Genomic DNA, 25072 nt, shown 5'->3' with positions numbered 1-25072 from the left:
TCTCTCTCTCTGAAGCACAAATAGGGCAGCATGATGCTGACCCCGTGCCAGATGTGCACAGATGTTGTACCGGAGTCACCCAGTGGGGCGTGGCCTGATCCTGGTGCATTTATTCAGCAAATACAGCCACTGAGGGTTCACACACCCAGCAGGACCCTCACAGGACCCCCTTTATGGACTGCTGAGGTAAGTCTGCTTTGGGCTGTAGGGTGTAGAGTTTCTGCAGGGTGTTGTGAATGCTTTTGATCTGTCTCTCTCTGTGTGTGTGTGTGTGTGTGTGTGTGTGTGTGTTTAGAAATGACCAAAAGCTGTGATTCCCTGATCTGATTCAGCTGCTGTGATTTTGATATTTTTATTGTTTATTTCCCGCTGTGTAAAGTTAGGTTTCTGAATTCACTATATTTTTTGGAATCAAATAATCAAATATCTGAGACGCTCTGACAAGAACCAGCAGGTTCTAGATAATGACTGGGTCAGAACATCTCCAGAACATCAGCAATCAGGTCTTGTGGGGTGTTCTCTCCCGGTATGCAGTGGTCAGCACCTACCAAACAAAAGTGCTCCAAGGAAGGACAACCGGTAAACCAGCGATGGGGTCACGGGCGCCCTCTTCATGCTCATGGAGGCCCCGCCCACCTCACACCTTACAGGACGTATTAAAGGATCTGCTGGTGACAGATACCACAGCAGGACACCTTCAGTGGACTTGTGGAGTCCATGCCTCCATGCCCTTGATGGGTCAGAGCTGTTTTGGAGGCGTGGTTATAATGTTATGGCTCATTAGCATAGATAAACCTGTCGACCAAAAAGCTCGTTAATTATCAGCATCGCTTTGCTAAACGATCAGCCAATCGATATTTTGGTCAAGCCCACGTCTATGTTCTACCATTACTGTACATACACTCTTAAACAAGGGTTTCTCAGTAAGGACAGCGGTTCTCTGTGGAACCGTATTACTGTTGTTGTATTAAAGCTGAATTAAGTGTTTTTTAAAAAATTATGATCAACAAAACTGCAGGATTTGATGTAAATCCATGACAATTTCATCTAATATTTGCTTTTTGTGACGGTTTCAACAGTTCTGTTTTAGTAATCTTAATAAAAATGGTTCTAGAGCCAGAAAGGGTTCCACTAACGTAAAAAGTGTATTATTATTATTATTATTATTATTATTGTTATCTTTTGGGCTGGGTTGTAATAAATGCTTTTTCAAATGTTAATAATCAGTCAAATTCATTTTTCTGTATCGTCTGATAGTATCAACCAGCCAACCGATATATCAGTCAGGCTCCAGTCTACATGCTACCATTACTGTACCCTGCACCCTTTAGAACTGGGGCCTAAGAAAGCACAGTGTTTCTCTATAGAAGGACCCCTGGCTGAGAGGTTCTTCCCTGTGGTGGAGAACCTATTTTAGCTGGTTCTGAACAAACGTCTGTCCGCTTTGTTTTGCTCAGAGTTTATTTTGTAATAAATGTCTTTGTGTCGCCTCTCAGCTTCTGGATGTTCTGCACCATGTCGGTCATGCTGAGTGATGAGCGTAAGGGCAGTGTGGAGGAGGCCTTTTCACTGCCCCGAGAGACTTCTTTCAAATCTGCGTTAAAAAGGCGCTGGAACTACTTCCACAAGCCTCTGCTGTCCATTTTAATCGGGGCGCTGGTGTTCGGCACGGGCACGGCCATGTCCCTGCTGTACTTCACCCAGGTGGGAAACGTGCCCTACCTGGTGGGACCCCTGTTCCTGTCTATGGGACTGATGTTTCTGGTCACTGGGCTCGTCTGGATCCCCATCATCAAGCAGAAGGTGGTGCACACCGCCATGAGCCAGATGGGACACGACAGACCTCTCCTGCCACCGCGCGGGAGCTGCGCCACCATATCCTAAGAAGAGTCCTCGTTCTGTCCTGAAATCTGATTGGCTGAACCAGACTCAACACCGATGTGAGCTAATAAGACACCAGGGGTCAGACTTTACACTTCCTCCAATAACGCAGTGTGTGAGAGGAGCTCAGTCAGAGTCGGGGGTCCGGTGTGAAACTGAGCTTCACTGTAGAGAAACTGACCTGCTCTGATCTCTCTACAGTGGAGGTGAATGGAATCAGGAGTCGGTTGCCATGACTACAACAACACAGATACAGCCCATAATTTATCTCCTATCCAAACCCACCAGTGCAGCTACACGAGTCTTCTGAGTTTTATATGAAGTGATGATGATGATGATGATGATGATGATGATGATGTTGATGATGATGATGGTAAAATAGTGAATAGAGAATCTGAACTAATGCAGTTTTCTTTAGGGACTACTTTCTGTAGCCGCACTACACCCTGCAGCATGTATCCCTCCACCATTTTAATGATCTGGTTCTAAAAGCAGGTTCTAGAGCCGAACTCTTCTCAGAACTCTGGTAGAACCGTGTCTCAGGCATCAGGCAGCGTCTTCATCACCATTAGGTGAAGAACTTTCTGTGAGGAGCTTTTATTAGAGCTTCAGACGTCTGCTTCCTTCACCTCCACTGTAGAACCACAGCTCTGACTGGGGGAGATTATCTAGAACCCAGCGTTTCACACCAAACCCCCCAAACCCCTCAACCCCCCCACTCTGACTGACTCTGTTCACGTTCTGACCTTTTAATTATGCAGAGAATTTTGGAAAATCAGTAGAATTCCTTTTAAAGGAGTGTCGTTAGACCCACATGTAGGTTATCTGTAACTGCAAACCCTGTTAATTATTAATCAGATTATTTATTAAACATTGAAACATTAAACCATGTTATATTTAATCGCTGTTTTGTAAAAGCTGTGATTTTATTACTGATGTAGTGTATAAACACAGTCTTGTGCAAAAGTTTGAATGCCCCCAAATTAAGAGTTAATTTAAATAACATTTAATTAATAGGATACATAGTTTCTTTTTATTGGCTAAATGTAATGAGTAATGAGTTTTTAATCAATTTATTAAAGTCTATGTATTTATATATTCAATATATAAACACACACACACACACACACACACACACACAAACACACACATATATATATATATATACAGTCATACCAGAACTTTATGACCACCTACCTAACAGTGGGAATAGCCACCCTTGGCTGGGATGACCCTAGTGAGATGTCGTGGTATGGACTGTATCAGGGTGATGGAAGCTGTTCATTATAGAGGTCAACTGCTCCACAGTGGGGGGTCGATTGCTCTGTACCACTCGCCGGAGTCGTTAACCCCTTTTGGCATCAAAGACCCATAGAGCTCTGCTGTTTTGCTGTTGGGGTGCACTCAATGTGGGAGAAGTCCATTCTCAGAACACCTTCACTACGGCAGCTCCACAACACCCCACTAAGTAAACCCTATTATCATGACCTCCTTTGCCATGGCGATGGTTTTGCACTGGTGTGCACCTTCCATCACCCTAATACAGCCCATACTACGACGTCTTGCTAGGGTAATCCAAGCCAAGGGTGGCTATTCCCACTAATAGGTAGGTGGTCATAAAGTTCTGGTATGACTATATATATATGTATATATGTCATTTTTCTGCACAATTATGACATGATTTCACAGATTAAATACAGAATAAACACACAACATATTTAAGGTGCCGTTACTTTTGAACTCGTTTAAAGTTCCAATCAGTTAAATTATATATTTAAATATTAAAAAGTACAAAAGTGTAAAGTGACTAATTGATACTCGTGTCATTGGAGCAGGGGTGCACAAACCTTTGCCTTAGACAGTGTATATACATGTGCATATACAGTGTATATAATGTATATAATGTAAATGTGCACGCTGAATGTCAAAGACTGTATAGATGCAGAAGAGGATTGTGGGAATGGTCGTTATGCAGATGGATTAAGGGGTGGGGGGTTGTGTGTGTGTGGGGGGGTGGGGGTTGTGTGTGTGTGGGGGGGGTAGGGGGCGTATACTGTGCATTAGTGAAGCACTTTACTGCTGTTAAGGCCATGTTACCCCCCCCCCACCACCTATTGAGAACGCCTCACATCTGTGACTGTGTGTGAAATCTATAGTAGCATCGTGTGTTCCCTCCCTCTCTCTCTCTCTCTCTCTCTCTCTCTCTGTCTGTCTGCCTGTCTGTATGTCTCTCTCTCTCTAAGCTCTTGTCATTGTGCTTGAGCTTCAGTAAATCCTCTAAAAACAGGATTAACTTGGCTTCAAATGCTTCCTACTGATGTCATCTGAATTAATTCCACTGAGATGCCGTCTCTCTCTCTCTCTCTCTGTCTCTCTCTCTCTCTCTCTCTCTGTCTCTCTCTCTCTCTCTCTCTCTCTCTCTCTCTCTCTCTCTGTGTATTTCTCTCTCTCTCATGTTCAGACTAAAATAAACTGTAACAATCACAAAGCGTCTCCATATCTGGGTCAGTTCACCCAAAAACAAAGCCTCTGGACGGGAGATCAGACAGAGGAGCAGTGGCTCTCATTAGGGCCAGAGGGTTTGGGGTCAAATCTGAGCAGCTCCAGCAGCTCCAGCAGCTCCGGAGGCCGATGGACAGAAATGCTTTACGAAGAGGGGCTCAGATGTTCAGACGTTCCCACCGCTGTAATGAGGACGTTTATTCTACACCTGACCCCTGCAGACCCCTGCAGACCCTGCAGAGACCAGCAGCACAGTCCTGTATCTTCTAACCCCCCCGGCAGTAGTAGGTTGTGTGTGTTCAGTCATAAAACAGACTAAATTAAACGTCATTTTAAAGACGTACTTTAGTCTGTGCATTTATGGGTTTAAATAACTAAAAGTGTGGAGGGCCAAAGGGCCGACTGTTTCGTTTATATATTTGTAGGCCTTTGAGGGCCTTCGCTTTATTAATGAATTATTATACTCAGGCCTGTTTATTAATCTAACTTTTCACATCTGTAGTGAACCTGTCTGCGGCCTCTGAGACACCTCACAGTCTCATCGTGAGGCCTAAGGCCCCCCCGAGACCCCTCATAGTCCCCCTGACTCTCTACCACACACCATCTGAATGCTGCTGTATTTACACACACTGAGACCAACGCGGCCATCTTGGCTGTGTCTCAAATGTAAGGGATGCTCCCTACTCAGCAGGGGGGAAGTTTAGTAATCTAGCCAGTCTTCTAGTCACTGAGCGAAAATGCTAACGGCTAATGACAACGCAGCTAAACGCTCGTATCTATATAGCAACGTCGGGGCGTGCTGCCTTCTGAGGCAGCGAGTCAGCAAGCTGCCTGCCTGCAGTTTGAGACACAGCCCATTTAAGGGGGCTTCAGCGCCTCTCAGCGGACGCTCGCGGAAATGACACGTGGTGGAACGCCCTATAAGCCGGCTGACCAATCAGGCCCGCGTTCCAGAGAGCTGTGTCGTTACAAACCAGCCAATGAGGAGCGCGAACGGAGTCTGTGCGCGGTCACGAGGTCAAACCCAGAGCTGAAGAGTTTTGGGAGAAAAGGCGAAGCGGCGAGTTTCTATTGTGCTCAAATTCGCCGGATTTCAGCGATAAAGTCCGGATTTCTGCTGGATCTGGTCTCAGACTGACCGTCAGAGACACGGAACCTGCAGCTCGGCTCGGATCTGCGGGTCGGCGGCGGTGCAGCGGCTGTAAACAGCGGGCAGTTCGGGGTGAGTCACTGCAGCTCCAGCTTCAGCTCCAGCTTCAGCTCCTGCTTCAGCTCCAGCTCCAGCTTCAGCTCCAGCTCCTGCTTCAGCTCCAGCTCCAGCTTCAGCTCCAGCTCCTGCTTCAGCTCAGCTCCTGCTTCAGCTCCAGCTCCAGCTCCAGCTCCAGCTTCAGCTCCAGCTCCTGCTTCAGCTTCAGCTCCTGCTTCAGCTCCAGCTTCAGTACTGTAATAATCATCCAGCTCATCCTTACACAGCAAAACAGCCTTATTATTAATATCAGCGCCAGATAATCATGTCATTTAATCAATAAACGGTTAAAATAGTGCTGCAGGGATCATAACACACCTCTGCTACATCATTAATTTCACTAAAATTCAGATTAATATTTAGCTTTAATGAGCAGATCTACCCTGAGACTGGAGGATCAATCCTTTCATTAAAATAAAAAAAAATAAATAAATAAAATAAAAATCTAATGTTCAGTAACTCAGTAATACTATAATACTGTAATCCAGTTCAGCTCAGTTTCTACACAGATCTCACTCCTGTAGGACTGAAGGTAAGTGTATTTAAATATGCTAAATATCTATATGAGCAAGTCTTACATTTATTAAATCTATTACCCAAATTATTTCATCATTAAATGGTTAAGATAGTAGATTTATGTGGTTAAAATAAGTTGCTGCAGCCATAACAGTCCTGTTACATTATTAACATATTATTTACTAACATTCAGTTTAATATTTAGCTTTAATAAGCAGATCTACACTGAGACTGGAGGATCATTTCTCTTATTAAAAAATAAAACCTCTACAGGAACAAATCTAATGTTAAATAACTCCAAATACTTTTATTATAGTAATACTATAATACTGTTATACAGTTCAGCTCAGTTTCTACACAATTATCACAACTATAGGACTGAAGGTAAGTGTTTATATATATATATATATATATATATATATATATATATATATATAAATATATATATATATATATATATATATATATATATAACATTTTATTTAGTTTTTTAATTTTCTGTATTATTTACTAACATTTAATTTAATATTTAGCTTTAATAAGCATCTACACTGAAACTGGAGGATAATTTCTCTCATTAAAAAATAAAACCTCTACAGGAACAAATCTAATGTTAAATAACTCCAATACTTTTATTATAGTAATGCTATAATACTGTAATACAGTTCAGCTCAGACTGAAGGGAAGTTTATTTAAATATGGTAAATATCTATATGAGCAAATCTTACATTTATTAAATCTATTACTCAAATTATTTAATCATTAAATGGTTAAAATAGTAGATTAAATGTGGTTAAACTAAGTTGCTGCAGCCATAATCATTTAACAGCTGTGATTTTCTGTATTTACTAAAATTCAGTTTAATATTTAGCTACAATAAGCAGATCTACACTGAGACTGGAGGATCATTCCTAAAAAAATCCATAAAATATATATATATATATATATATATATATATATATATATATATATATATATATATATATATATATATATATATATATATGTGTGTTCAATAACTCTTATTATAGTAACATTTTATTTAGTTTTTTATTTTTACATTCTGTTTAATCTTTAGCTACAATAAGCAGATCTACACTGAGACTGGAGGATCATTCCTAAAAAAATCCATAAAATATATATATATATATATATATATATATATATATATATATATATATATATATATATATATATATATATGTGTGTTCAATAACTCTTATTATAGTAACATTTTATTTAGTTTTTTATTTTTACATTCTGTTTAATCTTTAGCTACAATAAGCAGATCTACACTGAGACTGGAGGATAATTTCTCTCATTAAAAAATAAAACCTCTACAGGAACAAATCTAATGTTAAATAACTCCAATACTTTTATTATAGTAATACTATAATACTGTAATACAGTTCAGCTCAATTTCTACACAATTATCACTACAGTAGGACTGAAGGTAAGTTGGTAGATGGCAAATATCATCTGAGCAAATCTTACATTTATTAAAATCCAATCACTAAATGGTTAGTAATCATTAGCTGGTCATCATTTAATAGCTGTCGTAACAGTCCTGTTACATTATTAACATTTATTAACGTTTTATTTAGTGAAGTTCTGTTGAAATTAGCATGAATAGCTCTACAGCAGGACTGGACTGACAATATTAACATTAACATTAATAGCTCTTATATTTCATTATTGTTTACCGCAGAGTTAATACTGTAATGCACTATAGGACTGAATTTTTAGTCTAGAAAGAGAAAAAAGAAATATTCAGTCCTGTTGTTGTTCTGTAAGTGCAATAATTGAGTGTTTTATTTGATTTAAAATGTAATATTTGCTGGATTTGTATTAATATGCTTCTGTATAAAGTTGAATTAAATTAAATTAGAACTCTATACTTCTAACAGTTATTACCTATAACCATTATTCGATCAGTCCGGTGTTTCTGCGGCTGTGTTTTGACCCTTTGACCTCCTGACTAGGCCGAATCGTCCTGTTAAAGGACAAATATCCTGCAAAGCTGCATTTTTCGCAGTGGACCTCGGATCTGTACAAGTTTTAAACGCCCTGTGTTTTTACCCCCAGTCTGAATACGGAGATCTGCAGAAACACCCGGCTTTGAGTTCATTGTTTTTGTGATGTCACAGTTGCAGCAGTGTAGCTCCGCCCTGTGCAGGGCCAATCAGAACAGAGGACCGAGCTGGTTTACATACATCAGTGTTAAAGTTACTAGGGCTGCACCAGTCCATCTTTTTCTGTTCTGATACAGATCTGATACCCGATACCGATCCGATACCATTGTTGAATTAATAAACCTAATAACTGACCCTCTGGGCGAGACTTGAGGCATCAGGAATGATGTAATCATTAGTTTACTAATTTAAAACAAACTATAAAAATGCGGTATGAGAACCGGGTTCTGTGAATGGATCGGCCCTTTAGATCAGACTAATTATCTGATACCCGATCCAGCCAGTTTTGTTAGTATCGGGGGGCCGATATCTGATCCTAGTATCGGATCGGTGCATCTCTAAAAGGTGCAGTAATGAATACAGCCTGTTGAGTTCTGAAGGCTGAGGGTTTGGGCATTAACACCTTTAAAGGGCCCAATTATCCTCCCTGTCGCTGTTCTCGGGTCCCTCTGTGATGTTTATGTGGGGTTTCGAATCCATTAGAACACAGGCTGTTTTATTACTGTGCTTTAATGACTGATATATGCAAATAAGCTCTGTTCTGATTGGTCGTGCCTCAAAAAGTCAAAGAAGAAATGAGAAATGCAGTATGAGTGTGTGGGGCTGAATAGGTGGAGATATGTGCATTTTTACGTCGGACAGCATGGCCTTCTGGGAGTGGACGGTGGGTCTCGGGACTTGTTTAGCTGTTACTGGAAACTCGAGTAAGGAGTAGCCTGGTCTGGACATAAGGTGCAGGTTCTAGATAATGCGTGAAGCTAGTCGTCACCTGCTACATCCCTGAGTTTTGTCACTGTGTTTGTTACCCTACCTGAGAACCACAGCGGCTCCCGATGAACGGACCAATAGCAGCGCTTCAGATTAGTCTAGTACTTGGACTAGATCTTTGTCGAATAGAGGTAGTTTAAAAAAAAGTCTCGTAAGCAGAAATAAAAGGGTTCTCTGACTCGTAAAAGTAGTGGAACCTTTTTTGTTCTGTATGTCATATTGGAACATACAGAACAAAAAATTGTCAGCAATTGGAAAACCCCCTTAACTAACCCTTAACCCCCTTATTTATTTATTTATTTATTTATTTATTTATTTTATTTATTCATTAACTGTCTTACATTTTGTTTGAAGTGTGGGACTGTGACTATTTATCCGGTTTCTAGAAATCACCTTAGACATATGATGGGGGGGCGAACAGTGGATGCAGGGGGCGTGGTCTCAATAGCCCTGCAGTATGTAATGTGCCGTGTGTCTGGGTTCGAGGGGCAGCTTTGCTATTCAGCTGTTTTAGTATCATAACTAATCATTTTTGCCAAGATTATGCTTCAGTATATTTTTAACAACAATATCTAAGTTTTTCACCTTTAGCTTTAAATATTCCCATTAATTCCAGTTAATTCCCATAATTGGCTGTTATATAAAATATTTGTATTATGTCTTCATGTCTGCTGTACATTGATGCTAGTGTATGATACAATTTATTTAAATGATCCAATATTTCCTTTTAATTTCAATAAATTCCATATATTCCAAAAGTTCCTAAAATTTCTATGGAAAGTTTACATTTTGGAATATTTTCAAAGTTCGCGAGCTAAACTTTCCATGGAAACATATCGATAATTACATTTATCAACATTTATCGGAAATATTCCACCACATTGCAACCTCATTGCTATTTATTTATTTATTTTAATTTTATTATAATTGTTGATTTTTAATAGTTTTTTTAGTCCTATTCAGTTTCTAAAACTACTTTAATATATTGTTTTTATTTTTCTTCATTTTGTCACCGAAGTTGTGTGAACATTTTACAATTCAAATGAAGATGATTTCAATTTTTTTTTATTGATTGATTTTTTATTTTTTTATTTTATTATAATACAAACTGGGGCTGAGCAACATGGTAAAAAAAAACTATCACCATAGTTAAAGAAATTTTCACAATACACAATATTTATCATGAATGTATCAGTAATGACGCACTGTTGCGCACTGTTCACAATCTGCTGAGCTTCATCTAATTAAGCCAGACTGATTAGACTGTTTTTAATGAAGTGTGATCAGCTGACCAGTGTTTATCGAGCACTGGAACGCTAGCAAACCTCATCAGAATATGATGATGATTATTGTTACATTGCCCAGCTCCACCCTAGACTCACTACTTTTCCTTTATTGGACCATGCCTTTTATCTGCTGGTGTTTGATTGGCTGATGCAGGTTTGGAGGAGCTGAGGGGAGCCTGTAGGTCTGGACGGAGATGAGTGACTCTGAACCACCAACGTTTTCATCTGTGGAAGAAGAACGGGATTACTGGAAGGAGGAGGCGGCAAAGCACCTGCAGAGGTAAGGGGGGTGCACCCATAGTGAGCTGTTTGGGACTCCCGGAGACGGATGGCTGTGGCATCGCTGTGGAAACGAGCCTGTTAATTAGTATCGTTGATTACTGTGTGTGTTTGTGTGTTTGTGCGTCATCAGGGCTGATGAGGTTCAGGAGGAGCTGCAGGAGTTCCAGCAGATGAGCCGTGATTATGAGGTGGAGCTGGAGACGGAGCTGAAACAGTGCGAGGCTCGAAACCGCGACCTGCTCACGAGCAACAACCGGCTGCGCATGGAGCTGGAGAACTACAAGGTGCTGAGGCTGGGAAGCTTGGGAAGGAGCAGTTCGGCAAATATAGTCAAGCAACCAAGACATGTTTTAAACCAAAGCTACGAGGCTAAAGGAGCTAACAATGGAAGCTTATGTACACCAATTAGCATGCTGCTAACCGCAGGCCTAAATCTTCACACAGCGGTGGAGGTGTTCAGTAGTCTGTTAATGGACTTGATAATGAGGTTTCTGACACTGTAGGATTTGCTAGCGTCGCCAATGCTGAGCAATTGGGTTGGGCGGGGGGGGGGTTGAGGGAGAGGAGTTATGCTCTCTGGGACTCCCGATCACTGACGGATGGCTGTGGCATCAGAGAGGATCGAACCTGATGATTATCATAAAGCCAGCGCTTAGACAGTTGCGCCGCTCAGGAACCACCATTAAACCCAGATCCTCTGCTTGTAGGTTAATCGCACTATAACCTGAGATTCGGTTCTCCGCTGATGTTCTAGTACGGTTCCCTTCTACAGGAAAATAAGAAGAGGGGGTGTGCAGTGCGCTTCCCCTCCAGACACTGCTGTAGACGAGGCATCAGCTGCCTCACTGTCCCTGAATCAGGCCTGTTGTTTTCCTCTGAATGTGTGACTGTCCCCGCCCTCAGCAAAGTCCCCCCCCCACACACACACGCACACACTTAATAGCACTAGCAGCTCCGTCAGCACAGAACAGTCAGACATTGTCGTCAGCAGTTCAGGTTTTATAGCTGATCTATTGCTTCTGATACTTATTCAAATCAGCCAAGTAAGATAAACTGCAGGCAAATGAGAGCAGCACTAAGAAAGAACATAGGATGAGGAGAGAGAGAGAAGAGAGAGAGAGAGAGAGAGAAGAGCGAACAAGAAGCCTTTTTATTCAGGTCTGCCTCCAGCTTCATTACCAGTTCAAATGCCCCCTCATCCGGGGGCGGGCAGGGGGTGGTGTGGGGGTGGGTTCCCAAATGCCGTCTTAAAGGCCGGTCCAATTCTAACAACAGAAGTAAAGGTTATAACCGTCGTGTTAATCAGCAGCTTCAGGATCAGGCTGACGCTCCACTGCCTGAACTGAACAGGGAGAAGGGCGTCTCCGTCATTCCCACTCCGGGCCGGAGCGCTGCTGCTGCTACTGCACTATGGAGGTTTGGTGGTGGAGCTGCAGGAGGAGAACCTCTCTCCAGAACTGCTGTGTAACACTGCAGAACCCATAGAGTCATATTAGTGTAAAATCCTGTAGTATTACTCTGCCACCTCCGCCCACATGCTGCTACACCTTCAGATCAAGCTTCTGCAGCTTGTCTCAGCTTGTCCAGAAATGCACGTGCACAGCTGTCCACGAAGGGATGCTCAAAGCCGGATTTGTATGTGAATTACACTCCACAGCTGTAGGGGGAGCCCAGGAGCAGAAAATACTGATTCATTCATAATGTTGTTTTAATGTTGCTGTTTAATTTAGGGCCCGGAGCGGTCCAGCCGACTAAGGCGCTGTCGCCCATGATCAGAGGATCGCTGGTTCGAATCCCGGTCAAGCAGCTAGTTATCAGCAGCCGAGGCCCCAAAAGATTTTCTGGGGTTTATGTTGTTGCAGACTGATCCATCAGCTGATAAACGCTCATTGCTAGTTTATAAGCTAAAGGCTACAGAGCGTTAACGTTTAATCCCTGGTGATGCCACAGCCATCCGTCAGTGACCGGGAGTCCTAGAGAGCAACTGCTCTTCCTTTCTCTGGGTGGGAGGGGCGGTCCTCCCTCTTTTACATAACTCAGCGTGTTCAGCGTTAGCTGATGTAGTACATTTAGCAGTTACTGTCCAGTATACAGAGATCAATGAGTAAACTGGTGACCATCTAAGTCCAGTGATTGTTGGCAACAGTAGCCTTGGCTCTCCCACGGAAACTAAAGAAGCTTGTGTCAGATACCGAACGTGTCTCGACTGGTCCGTGATCTGCGGACTGCTCCTTTAACACTCAAGTGCTGGTGGTCAGTTTCTTGTTGGGCTTGAGGCTGGTATGATGGATGGATGTTTACACAGTGAGGTCTTTGTGTTCGTGTTCCTGCAGGAGAAGTATGAGATGCAGCACTCGGAGGCCTGCAGGCAGATTTCTACTCTGGAGGGAGACCTTGCAGAGACCACCGCCATCAAAGACCAGTTACAGAAATACATCCGGGAGCTGGAGCAGGCCAACGATGACCTGGAGAGAGCCAAGAGGTGAGTGGTGACTGTAGAAGCTAAATAAAAATTGACCTGTGCAGTTGAGTGCAAAGCTGCTTATCTGGGCATTCAGTGTTTATTTACTCGGTGAAACGCTGATATTAGCATAAACGCTAATAGCATTCCTACATTATACGCTAATAGCATTCTCTCTCTCTCTCTCTCTCTCTCTCTCTCTCTCTCTCTCTCTCTCTCTCTCTCTCTCTCTCTCTCTCTCTCTCTCTCTCTCTCTCTCTCAGGGCCACCATCATGTCCCTGGAGGACTTTGAGCAGAGGATGAATCACGTAATAGAGCGAAATGCTTTTCTGGAGAGCGAACTGGACGAGAAGGAGAACCTGCTTGAGTCTGTGCAGAGGCTGAAAGATGAGGCCAGAGGTGAGGCTGCTTTTAAAGCAGCATTATGTGAGAATCAGCATTTCTTGCTCCTGGGCTCCCAAATCCAATGCATTTTACAAGCTGGGAGATCCAGAACCACCACTAAAAGTTAAAGAAGCATGTGAACGGAGTAAAATACAGGGGTTTACACTAATGCCAGTGGTTTTGAAGCTGCTGTTTTAAGGTAAAGTTCTGCATAGAGCTGCTTTAAAGGGCTCATATCACAGGAAAGGGAATAGTCTGTGCTTTATTGTGAAATGAGCGTTTCTCATTACTGCTGAAGTTAAAATGCACTGTTTTCTCTTGGGTCTGGCTGCTTTTTTTAAAACTAGACAGGACATCTCAAAGTTATTTAGCCAAGATACTAATAATAAATAATAAATAAATAATAAACCTCTGAGACTGTGAGCAGCTCTTAATATTCACAGTTTGATTAACTGAAAGTTAATAATAAGTTAAACAAAGTTAAATATTTATTTACTTAATTTATTTATAGTGCTGTTTATTTATTTATATAGTACTGTCCAGAGGTTTTAGTCCCCTAATCACATTATTTAAAAGTCTTTGTCCTGTAGAAGCTCCAGATCTCATCAGAACAGATAAAGCAGGTGAACATAAATCCAGTAAAACGGAGAAACAAGAGCTTCTCATTCTGAAAGTAAGAGAGTAGTGAGATCTTGTGAGCTAGTCTGAAGAGAGTGTAGATCACTGTGGTTCTACAGTACGGTCATTATATACATTTCTACCTTGACAGTCCACGTCTACAGCTGGTCTGAAGAGTTTATTAGGCCCGTCGTTTTTTGGTGCAGGAGATACAAAAGTGTGGAATATGAACCCTGAAATCTCACAGATTGATTGATTTTATTGATTGATTACCAGAACTGCACGTGTTCACCTGAGACTGTTTCAGCTATTGGCTGGTCTCGGTTTCGCTCACTGATATTTTTGTTTTGCTGTTCCTTCGTGTCTTTTTTAAAAGCCTTGTGCAAGCAATGTGACTGTATTTGTGCTGCGGGTGACGATCTGTGTGTGTGTGTGTGTGTGTGTGTGTGTGTGTGTGTGTGTGTGTGTGTGTGTGTGTGTGTGTGTGTGTGTCTCAGATTTGAGGCAGGAGTTGGCCGTTAAACAGAAGCAGGAGCGTAAGCCCTCCCTCAGTGTTTCTGTCGATGGAGAGAAAGCGGAGATGACCCCGACTCGGACCCCTGCAGCCTCTCTCCTGACCACACCACCTAGACCCCCAGGCTCCGCCAGCACCTTCAACACACCCCCTTCGTCCTACAGCCGGAGTGAGCAAACACACACACACTTAAATACTTTACATGTAGGGTTTAAATCTCCTGACTTCACCAAGATTTGATTCATTTTGATTGAATCATGATTCAGTTCACTTATGATTCACTTCAGTGCACCACCTTTTTTACCTTTCCCTCAAAGCCCGGCACTGTCCAGCCGACCGAGTCTATGACTGTACACCTGAAGCTGTGCAGGATTAGGAGAATGACCTCAACAGACACTAAAACACACAGGTTCTCAGATCCAGTTTTGAGAACCTGCTGGAACCTTAACGATGAATCGCGCCCCTGTTTCACACCATTATCAGAGCTGGATAATGAGCTGAGTGATTAACTTGGGCTTGTGAGAGCTGGGCTCTGGATTAGAAGATGGGAATGGAGAGTCTCTAGTGTGCTGTGCTAAACCGTGTGTTTCGGTTGTGGTTTTGTAGTTGAAGGTCTGACTGGGACTCCGCTGACCACGTCTGCCCGGATATCTGCCCTCAATATCGTAGGAGAGCTGCTGAGGAAAGTGGGGGTAAGTGTGCTGACTTTATAAATGTACATTATTTATTATTTCTTTTTAGATATTTATTAATTATTATTTATTATGTATTTATATCATTTTATTAATTATATAATTCAGGTGTCAAACTATATCTAGTTTATACAGAATCTTAGACTCTACTAAATACACACAATACTCTACACACTCTGTACTCTCTGAAGAGGAGGGTCTTCAGTCTGGGTTTGGGGACAGCGAGCGTTGGACTCTGCTGTTCGGACACCCAGGGGAAGTTCGTTCCACCACTTCGGTGCAGGACAGTAAAAAGTCTGGACGCTCGTCTTCCGTGGATCTTAAAGGATGGCGGGTCGAGCCGAGCCGTACTTGAAGCTGGAAGGACTCTCGGTGCAGATCGGCTTTTGACCATCGCCATCAAGTACGGAGGGGCTGGCTGGTCCAGTCTTGGCTTTGTAGACCAGAGTCAGGGGTCTGAATCTGATGACCTGGGCAGCAGCTACAGGAAGCCAGTGAAGTGAGAACGCAGCAGCAGAGGAGGAGGAGCTTGAGAACGATAACTGATCATCTATGACTACATCAAGGCTTCCAGCTTCTGTAGGACCAGTGAGTTCTCAAAGGAGATGGCCAGATCATTGTGAGGTCCAGCAGTTTGCATTTGTTGGCATATTTATTTGACCAAAACTCAATCTTAAAGATCTGTATAATGCATGGCAGGGAATGACATCAGCATTTTCCCATCATGCCTTTCAATATTCCATTGGTTCAGTAGATCTAGATCTTTTAAACTGCTGCTTTTGACGTTCTCTGAACGTTTTCCAGAGTTCTTGTTTTCTCAGAGTCATCATGTGATGTCCTGTTCCTCATTTAGCCTCTGTGAACAGAGCTGCAGTTAAATCTGTGGAGTGTGGTCAGAGCTCGAGGGCCGGCGCAGTGCCGCGGTTCCGGTGGCCTGCCGTCTCCAATTTGTCTGAGTTGAGCGATCGAAAGCGTCTGGCTTTAGGGCTGTTATTGTATAGCATGTTCACGAGGACAGGCCATTAAAAATATGTCTGCTTTATGCTAATCATATTCATTTTATAGTTATCTCAAATCTTATTATTCTTGAATTCTTCCTAAAGCTCAGCGTTATAATTTCTAATAATAATAATACATTTGTTTTTATCTTAATAATAATTAGATTATTAAAAATGTCTAAATTCTGTTAATATTTACATCACAAAAGATGGCATAGCTAACCTAAATAATATATGGCACTGTAACTCTTTCATGTAGATACATTTTATTTATATATATATATATATATATATATATATATATATATATATATATATATATATATATATACGCTACATGGGCAAAAGTATTGGGACACAATGGTGGGGGGGTGTCCTGCTTTTGTTGGAGGAACTGTCTCTACTGTCCAGAGAAGACGACTTTCTGCTAGATTTTGGAGGAGCATTGCTGTGAAGATTTGATTGGATTCAGCAGCAACTCTTCCTAAAAGTACTGGATGGAGCTTCACCACCATCATTCCAGAGAACACAGCTCTTCCACTGCTCCACAGCTCCTCAATGCTGGGGGGCTTTATACCCCTCTAGCCCACGCCTGGCATTGGGCAGCATGGTGCCAACAGGTTTATGTTTACTATCTGCTCCAGGGAGTCCTATTCTATTGGCAGTACGTTTGTGTGAGTGTGCATTTGCACATCTGTATCAGCAATGGGAGCAACTTAAATAGCTAAATGCATTCATTAGAAAGGGTGTCCAGAAACATTTGGACATACAGTTGACTCTATTTGCAGTCAGTTCTGATAAGCTATTGAAATAATAATGGTACTCTGCTGCTGAGTTGAGTCTAGGAGGGGATGATTAGGGTAGGGTAGGAGTTCTCGCCCCTCTTGTCTTTTTCAGGGAGGCTCCTGTAATGAAACTGTTTGTGTTTTTCAGAATTTGGAGTCGAAGCTGGCTTCGTGTCGCGAGCTACACGTCCAGGACCGAACGCCGAGCCGCTCGCTGATCGCGCAGAACGCACAGTCTGCGTCACGAGAAACGATAGAGAACCAGTCCAATGCCAACGGCCTCTACGACAAGGGGTGAGCTGTGCTGATTTAGTGATCGGACGTTCAGAGATCGAGGTTGAAGAACGTGAACGAAAATCAGCACGACTGATTACGAGATCAGCCTCGTCTGAACTGTATTTATTTATTTATTTATTTATTAAACTCTTGGGCTCTCCCTGCTGTTGGGGAGTGCAATTAATTTTACTCCACTGCAGTAAATACAAATCAGGCTTTAAGCGCCCCCTAATGGATAGTTGTACACATGCATTTCTGGATAAGCTGAGAGATCCAGAAGAAGTATTAACAAAATTTAAATTAATGTTAATGATTTTTTTTCCCTACTCATTTTACGCACAATTACTGTTTGTGATGGGGATGTCACAAGAACAAATACTTTTGTACCAAGCTGATACCAAAACCAACAACAACAAAATTGTTACAGTTTATATTGGGGCCGACAATGACTTTAATCATTCATCATCGTTTACTCGCTTATATATATTTTTATATAATATATGATATTTTATATAATAATAATAATAATAATAATAATAATAATAATAATAATAATAATAATAATAAATAAGAGAATAATAATGAATAAAATAATTAAATTTTTTGTATTACCTGTAGAGCATTAGTTCACTTACTTAGAACATCAACAACACATTTGAACAGGGGTGCAGAAACTTTTGCATATTGCCAATCCAATTAAACAGTGATTAGGGAAAAATAGTCATCATATTTAGTCATTTAAATACAAATACAGAGCATGTAATTCCAATATTAAAGAATCACACACAATTTACCTCAAAGTAAGTTTGAGAAAAATGTTAGCCTACAAGGCTAACGTAGCTAACGTAGCAAAAATTAGCGCTGAAGCTATGGGGCTAATGTAACTGGCTAACAAGTAATGGAGATGTATTCCCCTCCAGTAAGTACTGGATCTACGAGCTCGAATTTCAGATACAAATACTCATCTGTATTACTAGATTTTTTAGATCATCAATTTCCAGCATGATTTGAGATTTTTATGTTTTTGTAGTTTTTACAAGCAAGGAAAATTTCAAAAATGCTTATTTTTCGTAAAGTTCATGTTTGATCAAAACATGCTCAAATTTAGGCAAATAACTAAATTCTAATAATATTTACATCTCAAATTAAGACATATTTGAGTAGTCCAGGATCTCCTTAAAATAACATCAGCTATATTTATATAAACACTTTACTGACTGATAGCTCCATTCCAATTTTTTTAGTTTTCAAAAGTTTTTTTAATATATATGTATGTATATATGTATTTATACATATAAAAATAAATTTTAAAATAAATGATCTATATACATTTGAGATTGAAATAAATAATTTTCAATAAAAAAACAAATTTTATATATATATATATATATATATATATATATATATATATATATATATATATATATATATATATATATATATATATATATGCCTATTTATGATTCTTTAGCTATTTCATAACATGTTCATTTAAGCAAGTTAACAGTAACTCTGCTGTAAAATGTGTCCCCGTGTAGAATATGAGCGTGATGGTAATGTAACTGTCTGTGTCGGCTCTTGTTTGGGTGTAACACAGACTACCAAACAGCCTGAAGGTTCTTCAGTCATCTCGAGCTCCTTTCTTTTAACAGCTGTGTTTCTGTTTCCACAGGATGGTGAAACGGTTGGACTTCAGTCAGGGATCGAAGATCGTGCTCTGAACGAATCCAGTCTATGTCCATTAGTGGTTCAGGTGGTCCTGGACCACTTCTCCTGCACACAGTATTCACACCGCCGCCTCTTAATGCACAACACGTCTGTTTTTATGAACCGATGTGCAGCTTACGCTAACTATCTTCATGTTCCTCTCCCTGTTGGCCCTGCAGAACGAAGTGTGAGGGGCTTCAGGACCACTTGAACGTTTGTCTTCCTGCTTTACTACTACTGTCTGACAGCACTGCTGACCCCCGGTCTGTGTCCTGCGTTGCTTTGTATATATTTACAGCCTATTTTTGTACGCGGAGTCTGTCTCTAACACTGGTCTCGAGTTAACAAGCTTCTGCTTAGATGTTTTTTCTATGTGGTGACCCGTTATGGGTCCGATTATTATTTTTTTTGTTTTGTTTTGTTTCTTCTCCTTGAACTTGATGCCTTTTTATATGGTGAGGCCAAAGATGGGGAGCAGTTGGTGATGACTGTGTGAGTTTCCTGAGTGTCTGGCAGGGAGCGAAGATGAGGGTCTACAGCTCAACTGGTGCAGGAATGGAAGCCGGTTGAGGTGTTCTCCAAAACCCAGCGGAGCTGTTGCTTTAGCGCGGCGTTGCGATCTCCAGGACCTGGTTCTGGAGTCGGTGTCCTGCGTATTTGGGGGTTTCCTGCTCTGATATACCTGATCCTAAACGTTTTGGTGCTCCAGGAATGGGGGTCAGCATATCTCGTTTGGTATCAGTGATAATTAATAGGGATGCGCCGTGATATCAGCCATATTAGTGTAGGTAGATAACTGCTTAGAATGACTGTTGCACAATTACTGTTTATTTACTAAATTCAGCAGATTGGGAGAAAATGAATTATGATTATGGCACATTTTGCGTTTTATTGTCTTAATTCAGTAAATAAACAGTTATTGGGTCTAAAATCTATATATAAAAAATGAGCTGTACTTCTTTAGTTCACTTACTTAGACGAAGAACCTCAACACCTCATTTGAACAGCGCTGCTAAAACTTTGTACATTTAATATATCAGATGTCGGCATATCAGCAGATGATCTCTATATCCACGCCTCCGTATAATTAAAGAGCTTATACAGAATTATTTGTAATTCCGTTATTAAAGAATCAGATCCACAAATTTACCCCAAAACGAGACGTGTTTGGTGTCTGAAGTTCAGCTTCTTTAGTTTCATGCTGGAGCTACGAGGCTAATGTAGCTAATCCGTAATGGAAGCTTGTACCTCGCTAATTAGCGCTGGAGCTGTGAGGCTAACGTCCGTAACAAGCAATGGACGTTTCTAAACCACCAGTTAGCGCTGGAGCTATACACAGGCTAATGTAGCGAAGTAATAGAAGCTCATATTCTCTGTTAGCGCTGGAGCTATGAGGCTAATGGAAGCTTATACCTTACTAATTAGCGCTGGAGCTATGAAACTAATGTAGCTAACAAGCAATGGAAGTTTATAAACCACCACGTAGTGCTATAAGGCTAATTAGGGCTGTAAGGCTAATCTAGCAAAGTAATAGAAGCTTATATTCTCTCAGTTAGCACTGGAGCTAATAGGCTAATGGAAGCTTGTACCTCACTAATTAGCGCTGGAGCTAAAAAACTAATGTAACTAACAAGCAATGGAAGTTAATACACCACCAATTAGCGTTGGAACTATGAGGCTAATGGAAGCTTATACCTCACTAATTAGCGCTGGAGCTATGAGGCTAATGGAAGCTTATACCTCACTAATTAGCGCTGGAGCTATGAGGCTAATGTTAGTAACAAGCAATGGAAGTTTATAAACCACTAATTAGTGCTATCAGGCTAATTAGAGCCGTAAGGCTAATCTACCAAATTAATGGAAGCTCATTCTTTCAGTTAGCACTGGAGCTATGAGGCTAATGTAAGCGTATACCTCACTAATTAGCGCTTGATCTATGAGGCTAATGTAAGCGTATACCTCACTAATTAGCGCTTGATCTATGAGGCTAATTTAAGCGTATACCTCACCAATTAGCGCTTGATCTATGAGGCTAATGTAAGCGTATACCTCACTAATTAGCGCTTGATCTATGAGGCTAATGGAAGCGTATATCTCACTAATTAGCGCTTGATCTATGAGGCTAATGGAAGCGTATATCTCACCAATTAGCGCATGATCTATGAGGCTAATGTAAGCGTATACCTCACTAATTAGCGCTTGAGCTATGAGGCTAATGGAAGCGTATACCTCACTAATTAGCGCTTGATCTATGAGGCTAATGGAAGCGTATACCTCACCAATTAGCGCTTGATCTATGAGGCTAATGGAAGCGTATACCTCACTAATTAGCGCTTGAGCTATGAGGCTAATGGAAGCGTATACCTCACTAATTAGCGCTTGATCTATGAGGCTAATGGAAGCGTATACCTCACCAATTAGCGCTTGATCTATGAGGCTAATGGAAGCGTATACCTCACTAATTAGCGCTTGAGCTATGAGGCTAATGGAAGCGTATACCTCACTAATTAGCGCTTGATCTATGAGGCTAATGGAAGCGTATACCTCACTAATTAGCGCTTGAGCTATGAGGCTAATGTAAGCATATGAGGCTAATGTTAGTAACAAGGAATGGAAGTTTATAAACCACCTCGTAGTGCTATCAGGCTAATTAGCGCTATAAGGCCAATGGAAGCTTATAACTCACTATTTAGCGCTGGAGCTAAGAGGCCAATATATCTTGCAGCTAATGTCAGCTTATGTAGCCTGTAGTGAATCAAGCAGTTTAGAAATTATTAGAATTATTAGATTATAATATTAGAGATTACTGAACACCGCCGTATGCTAAAGAACCTTCCTTCAGACACTGAACATGGCTGGGATTTGTGGTCAAACCGCTGGGGGAACCTACTGAACACAGATGTTCATATTTTAGCGTACGGGGATTTGGAAAATGAGTCCTCAGCTGGTTTATTAGCTCTGAGCTGAATCAGGTGCGTTAAGAGCAGGAAGCTTTTTAAAGTACGGCAGGGCAGGACTGCGCCGTGTTAAAGGGCCCGTATCCTCCGTTTTCCCTGGGTGTTATTTTTCTAATCAGCTCATCTTAACATTCAGGTGGTTTGTGAGCTACAAATAGCCAAAATTCATTTTTTACACAACAGCTTTCCAGCCTCTCATCATCATCTATAAACGAGCTGTTTCTGTTGCTGTGCCTTTTAAAGACTGATTCATGCAAATAAGATGTGTTCTGATTGGTGGTCCAGGTTCGAACGCTTCGCCTGATGAATTTTAGACCGGTTGCTTTTGCAGCTTAGTGTCCACAGGTGGACTGTATGGGTTGGGAGAGTGAACTGTGTGTTTTGTTTATACACTACAGTAAACAAAAATATGTATATTTTAAATGAGGAAAGGTTTGACATTTTTCATGATCTGGGTCCTTTATAGCAACCCTTAAAGAAAGGAAAAAAAATCTGTTCTCAAATTCGAAATCCTTCTGATCCCAAATGTTCGATTTGGACTGGAGCTACAAGGTTCTGCTGGGAACTGGTTCAGTCTATGATGGTCAGAGTGGTTGAAAAAATGCTGGTAATCTGGGTTAAAACATATCCTATACTGGTAAACCAGCTTAGCTCTTGACCATTTTTCATTTGATTGATTAAGCTAATCAATCAGTATGACCAACTTGACCTTGCTGGTTCTCAGACTGGTCATACCAGTGGACCAGTATGGTGGTTGACTAGCTTGGTCATATTGGTTGACTAGACTGGTCTAGCGAGAGCTTGTCGATCTTGTTGGTTGACCGAACAACCATCGGACTAAAATAAAAAAAAAAATGCTGGTCAAGCGCTAAACTGGTCAACCAGGTTTTAACCATCTTGATCGGGTTGACCAGCTGGCCAAGTCCAAGGCTAACTGGTGCCATTACTGTTTGTTTAGCTGCATTAGCATCGTAGCTCCAGTGTAAATCGTTTATAACTGTATATTTTTTATTTAAAAGAACAAAGTTTGGCTGAATAGTTCCTCTAAATTGGAGCTTTGGTTTTGATTTGTATTTCCAGTATTAGCGGAGTTTTGTTACTAACAGATGGTGTTATTTTAGCTCTGTAGCGTTCAAAAACACCAAGATTCAGCAGGAGTGCCCAACAAACTGCAGTAATTGCTGACCAGTAATGGCTCCAGTGCCTTCTCTGCAGTACCAACTCATCTAATCTTTCATTTTCAAAGATGTTTTTGACTTGAGGGCTTTTATTTTGGCGTCCGTAGCACATCCCGACAACAACATCGGTGCCTTAATTGACATGTTCTCAAGTTTTTAGTATTTAGGCAACGATCTAATTCACAGTTTCCTCCAAACGTTCTCGGCCATGTTTGGTGTCTGAGGCTTCAATGCGTTTCCACTGAAGCTACAAGGATAATGTAGTGCAAAGAGCAGCTTATGTGCACCAATTAGCATCATGCTAACTGTTTTCGAGGCTTTATAGATGCACTATATGTCCAAATGTTTGTGGACACCCCTTCTAATGATGCATTTAACTACTTTATGTGGCACCCATTGCTTATACAGATGTGCAAATGCTTGTCTAGTCCCCGTAGAGAAGTACTGCCAATATAATAGGACTCTCTGATCAACAGCAGATCAACATTTACCTATTGATCAACATGAACTGTGGATCCAGTATGTTTGGGATGAGGTGGGATGATGATGATGATGATCATCCAACATCCTGACCTCATCCTTTGAATGCAATCAAATCCTCACAGCAATGCTCCTCCAAAATCTAGTAGAGACAGTTATTCCAACAAACTCAGGATAAACTGTTTTTAATACCCTTAATTTCAGGAAATGAGATGAATGAGAAGGTGTCCCAATACTTTTGTCCATATAGTGCAGTAGTGAGCCAAACCCCTGCTGAAGAATCCAGCTCGTGACCAGCCTTTGTTGATAGGTAGTTTCAGAGGGTCTGAGCCAGTCTTTGATGGTCAACGCAACACACACCCTGTACTGGTATGCATACTGGTTTGGCTCTTCTTCAAACTGAAGAAGTTTTCATACTGGTTGATTAGTTTGGTCAGCATACTTTGGTCAGCCAGCTTTGATCATGGTGGTCCACCAGCTTGCTCTTACTCATAGACTAGCCTGGTCATGTTGGTCATACTGGTAGACCAATAAAACCATCAAACCTCAATGGAAGCATACCCTGTGCTACCTTGAGCTAGCCAGGCTGGTTTCTTCAGCAGGACCAGTGTCCGGAGCCTGCACAGGGGTTCAGGAGAGTGTGATGATCAAGACGCACAGTTAGCACTAGCTAATTGGTGTATGGCAGCATTAGCCTCGTAGCTCCAGTGTAAAAGTGCTCTGCTGATCTACGATTATTATTGGAGAAGGAGGAGGTGTTTGATGTACTCTGGCCGTCTGTCTGATTTATCAGGGATATGACTGCGGGAGAAGCAGTGGATTGAACTCGGGTCGGGGTTTAATCTGTTGCCTGTAGACAGACTCTCTTGTTCGAGTATTGAGAACCAATTTAAATACTTCAGTGAAGGGTACGAGTGTTTTATGTTAAAATTAGAACTGTAAAGAGGAATTGAGACATGCTTCTTTCTACTATTGCTTAGAGCAGGGCTCTCGAACCGGGTTCCCTCCGGGCCACAGCTGCACAGAGATCGTGAAGGCCCTCAGCTGATCAGCTGATGAGTTGAGCGGGGTGAAGTTTAATGGGAAGGAGCTGAAGGCTGCAGAGCTGCGGTGCTGAGGGAACCCAGTTTGACCCTCCCCCTGGCTTAGAGGTACTAACGTAGGAAAGATATTCGAGAAAGTTCAGGCACATAGAGTTCAGTGTATCGCTCATCTCAGGGCTTGTGTAAGCAATAACTGTACTAAAGACGTCCTTGTAGTCCAGATGATTTAGGGGGTTTGGAGTTTTGTGTGGAGGTCCAGCTGTCAAATAAACTTGCCAGTGACATACCCAGCTTGCCTCTCTGAG

General features: G+C 41.4%; 1 protein-coding gene across 1 annotated transcript; it reads left to right on the top strand.

The window, feature by feature from the left end:
• Positions 1-5406: 5406 nt before the first annotated feature.
• nde1 (nudE neurodevelopment protein 1) lies at positions 5407-25057 on the top strand. Its single transcript, XM_072693776.1, has 9 exons — positions 5407-5605; positions 10546-10671; positions 10804-10957; positions 13007-13155; positions 13398-13534; positions 14635-14820; positions 15258-15343; positions 17275-17420; positions 19075-25057. Exons 2-9 carry the CDS (start codon positions 10586-10588, stop codon positions 19121-19123), a joined length of 993 nt encoding a protein of 330 aa, XP_072549877.1. The 5' UTR covers positions 5407-5605; positions 10546-10585; the 3' UTR covers positions 19124-25057.
• The last annotated feature ends 15 nt before the right edge of the window (positions 25058-25072 follow it).

Source organism: Salminus brasiliensis, chromosome 12 (genome assembly GCF_030463535.1).
Source record: "Salminus brasiliensis chromosome 12, fSalBra1.hap2, whole genome shotgun sequence".
Classification (NCBI taxonomy): domain Eukaryota; kingdom Metazoa; phylum Chordata; class Actinopteri; order Characiformes; family Bryconidae; genus Salminus; species Salminus brasiliensis.
This window is presented reverse-complemented; position numbering and strand designations above follow the sequence as displayed.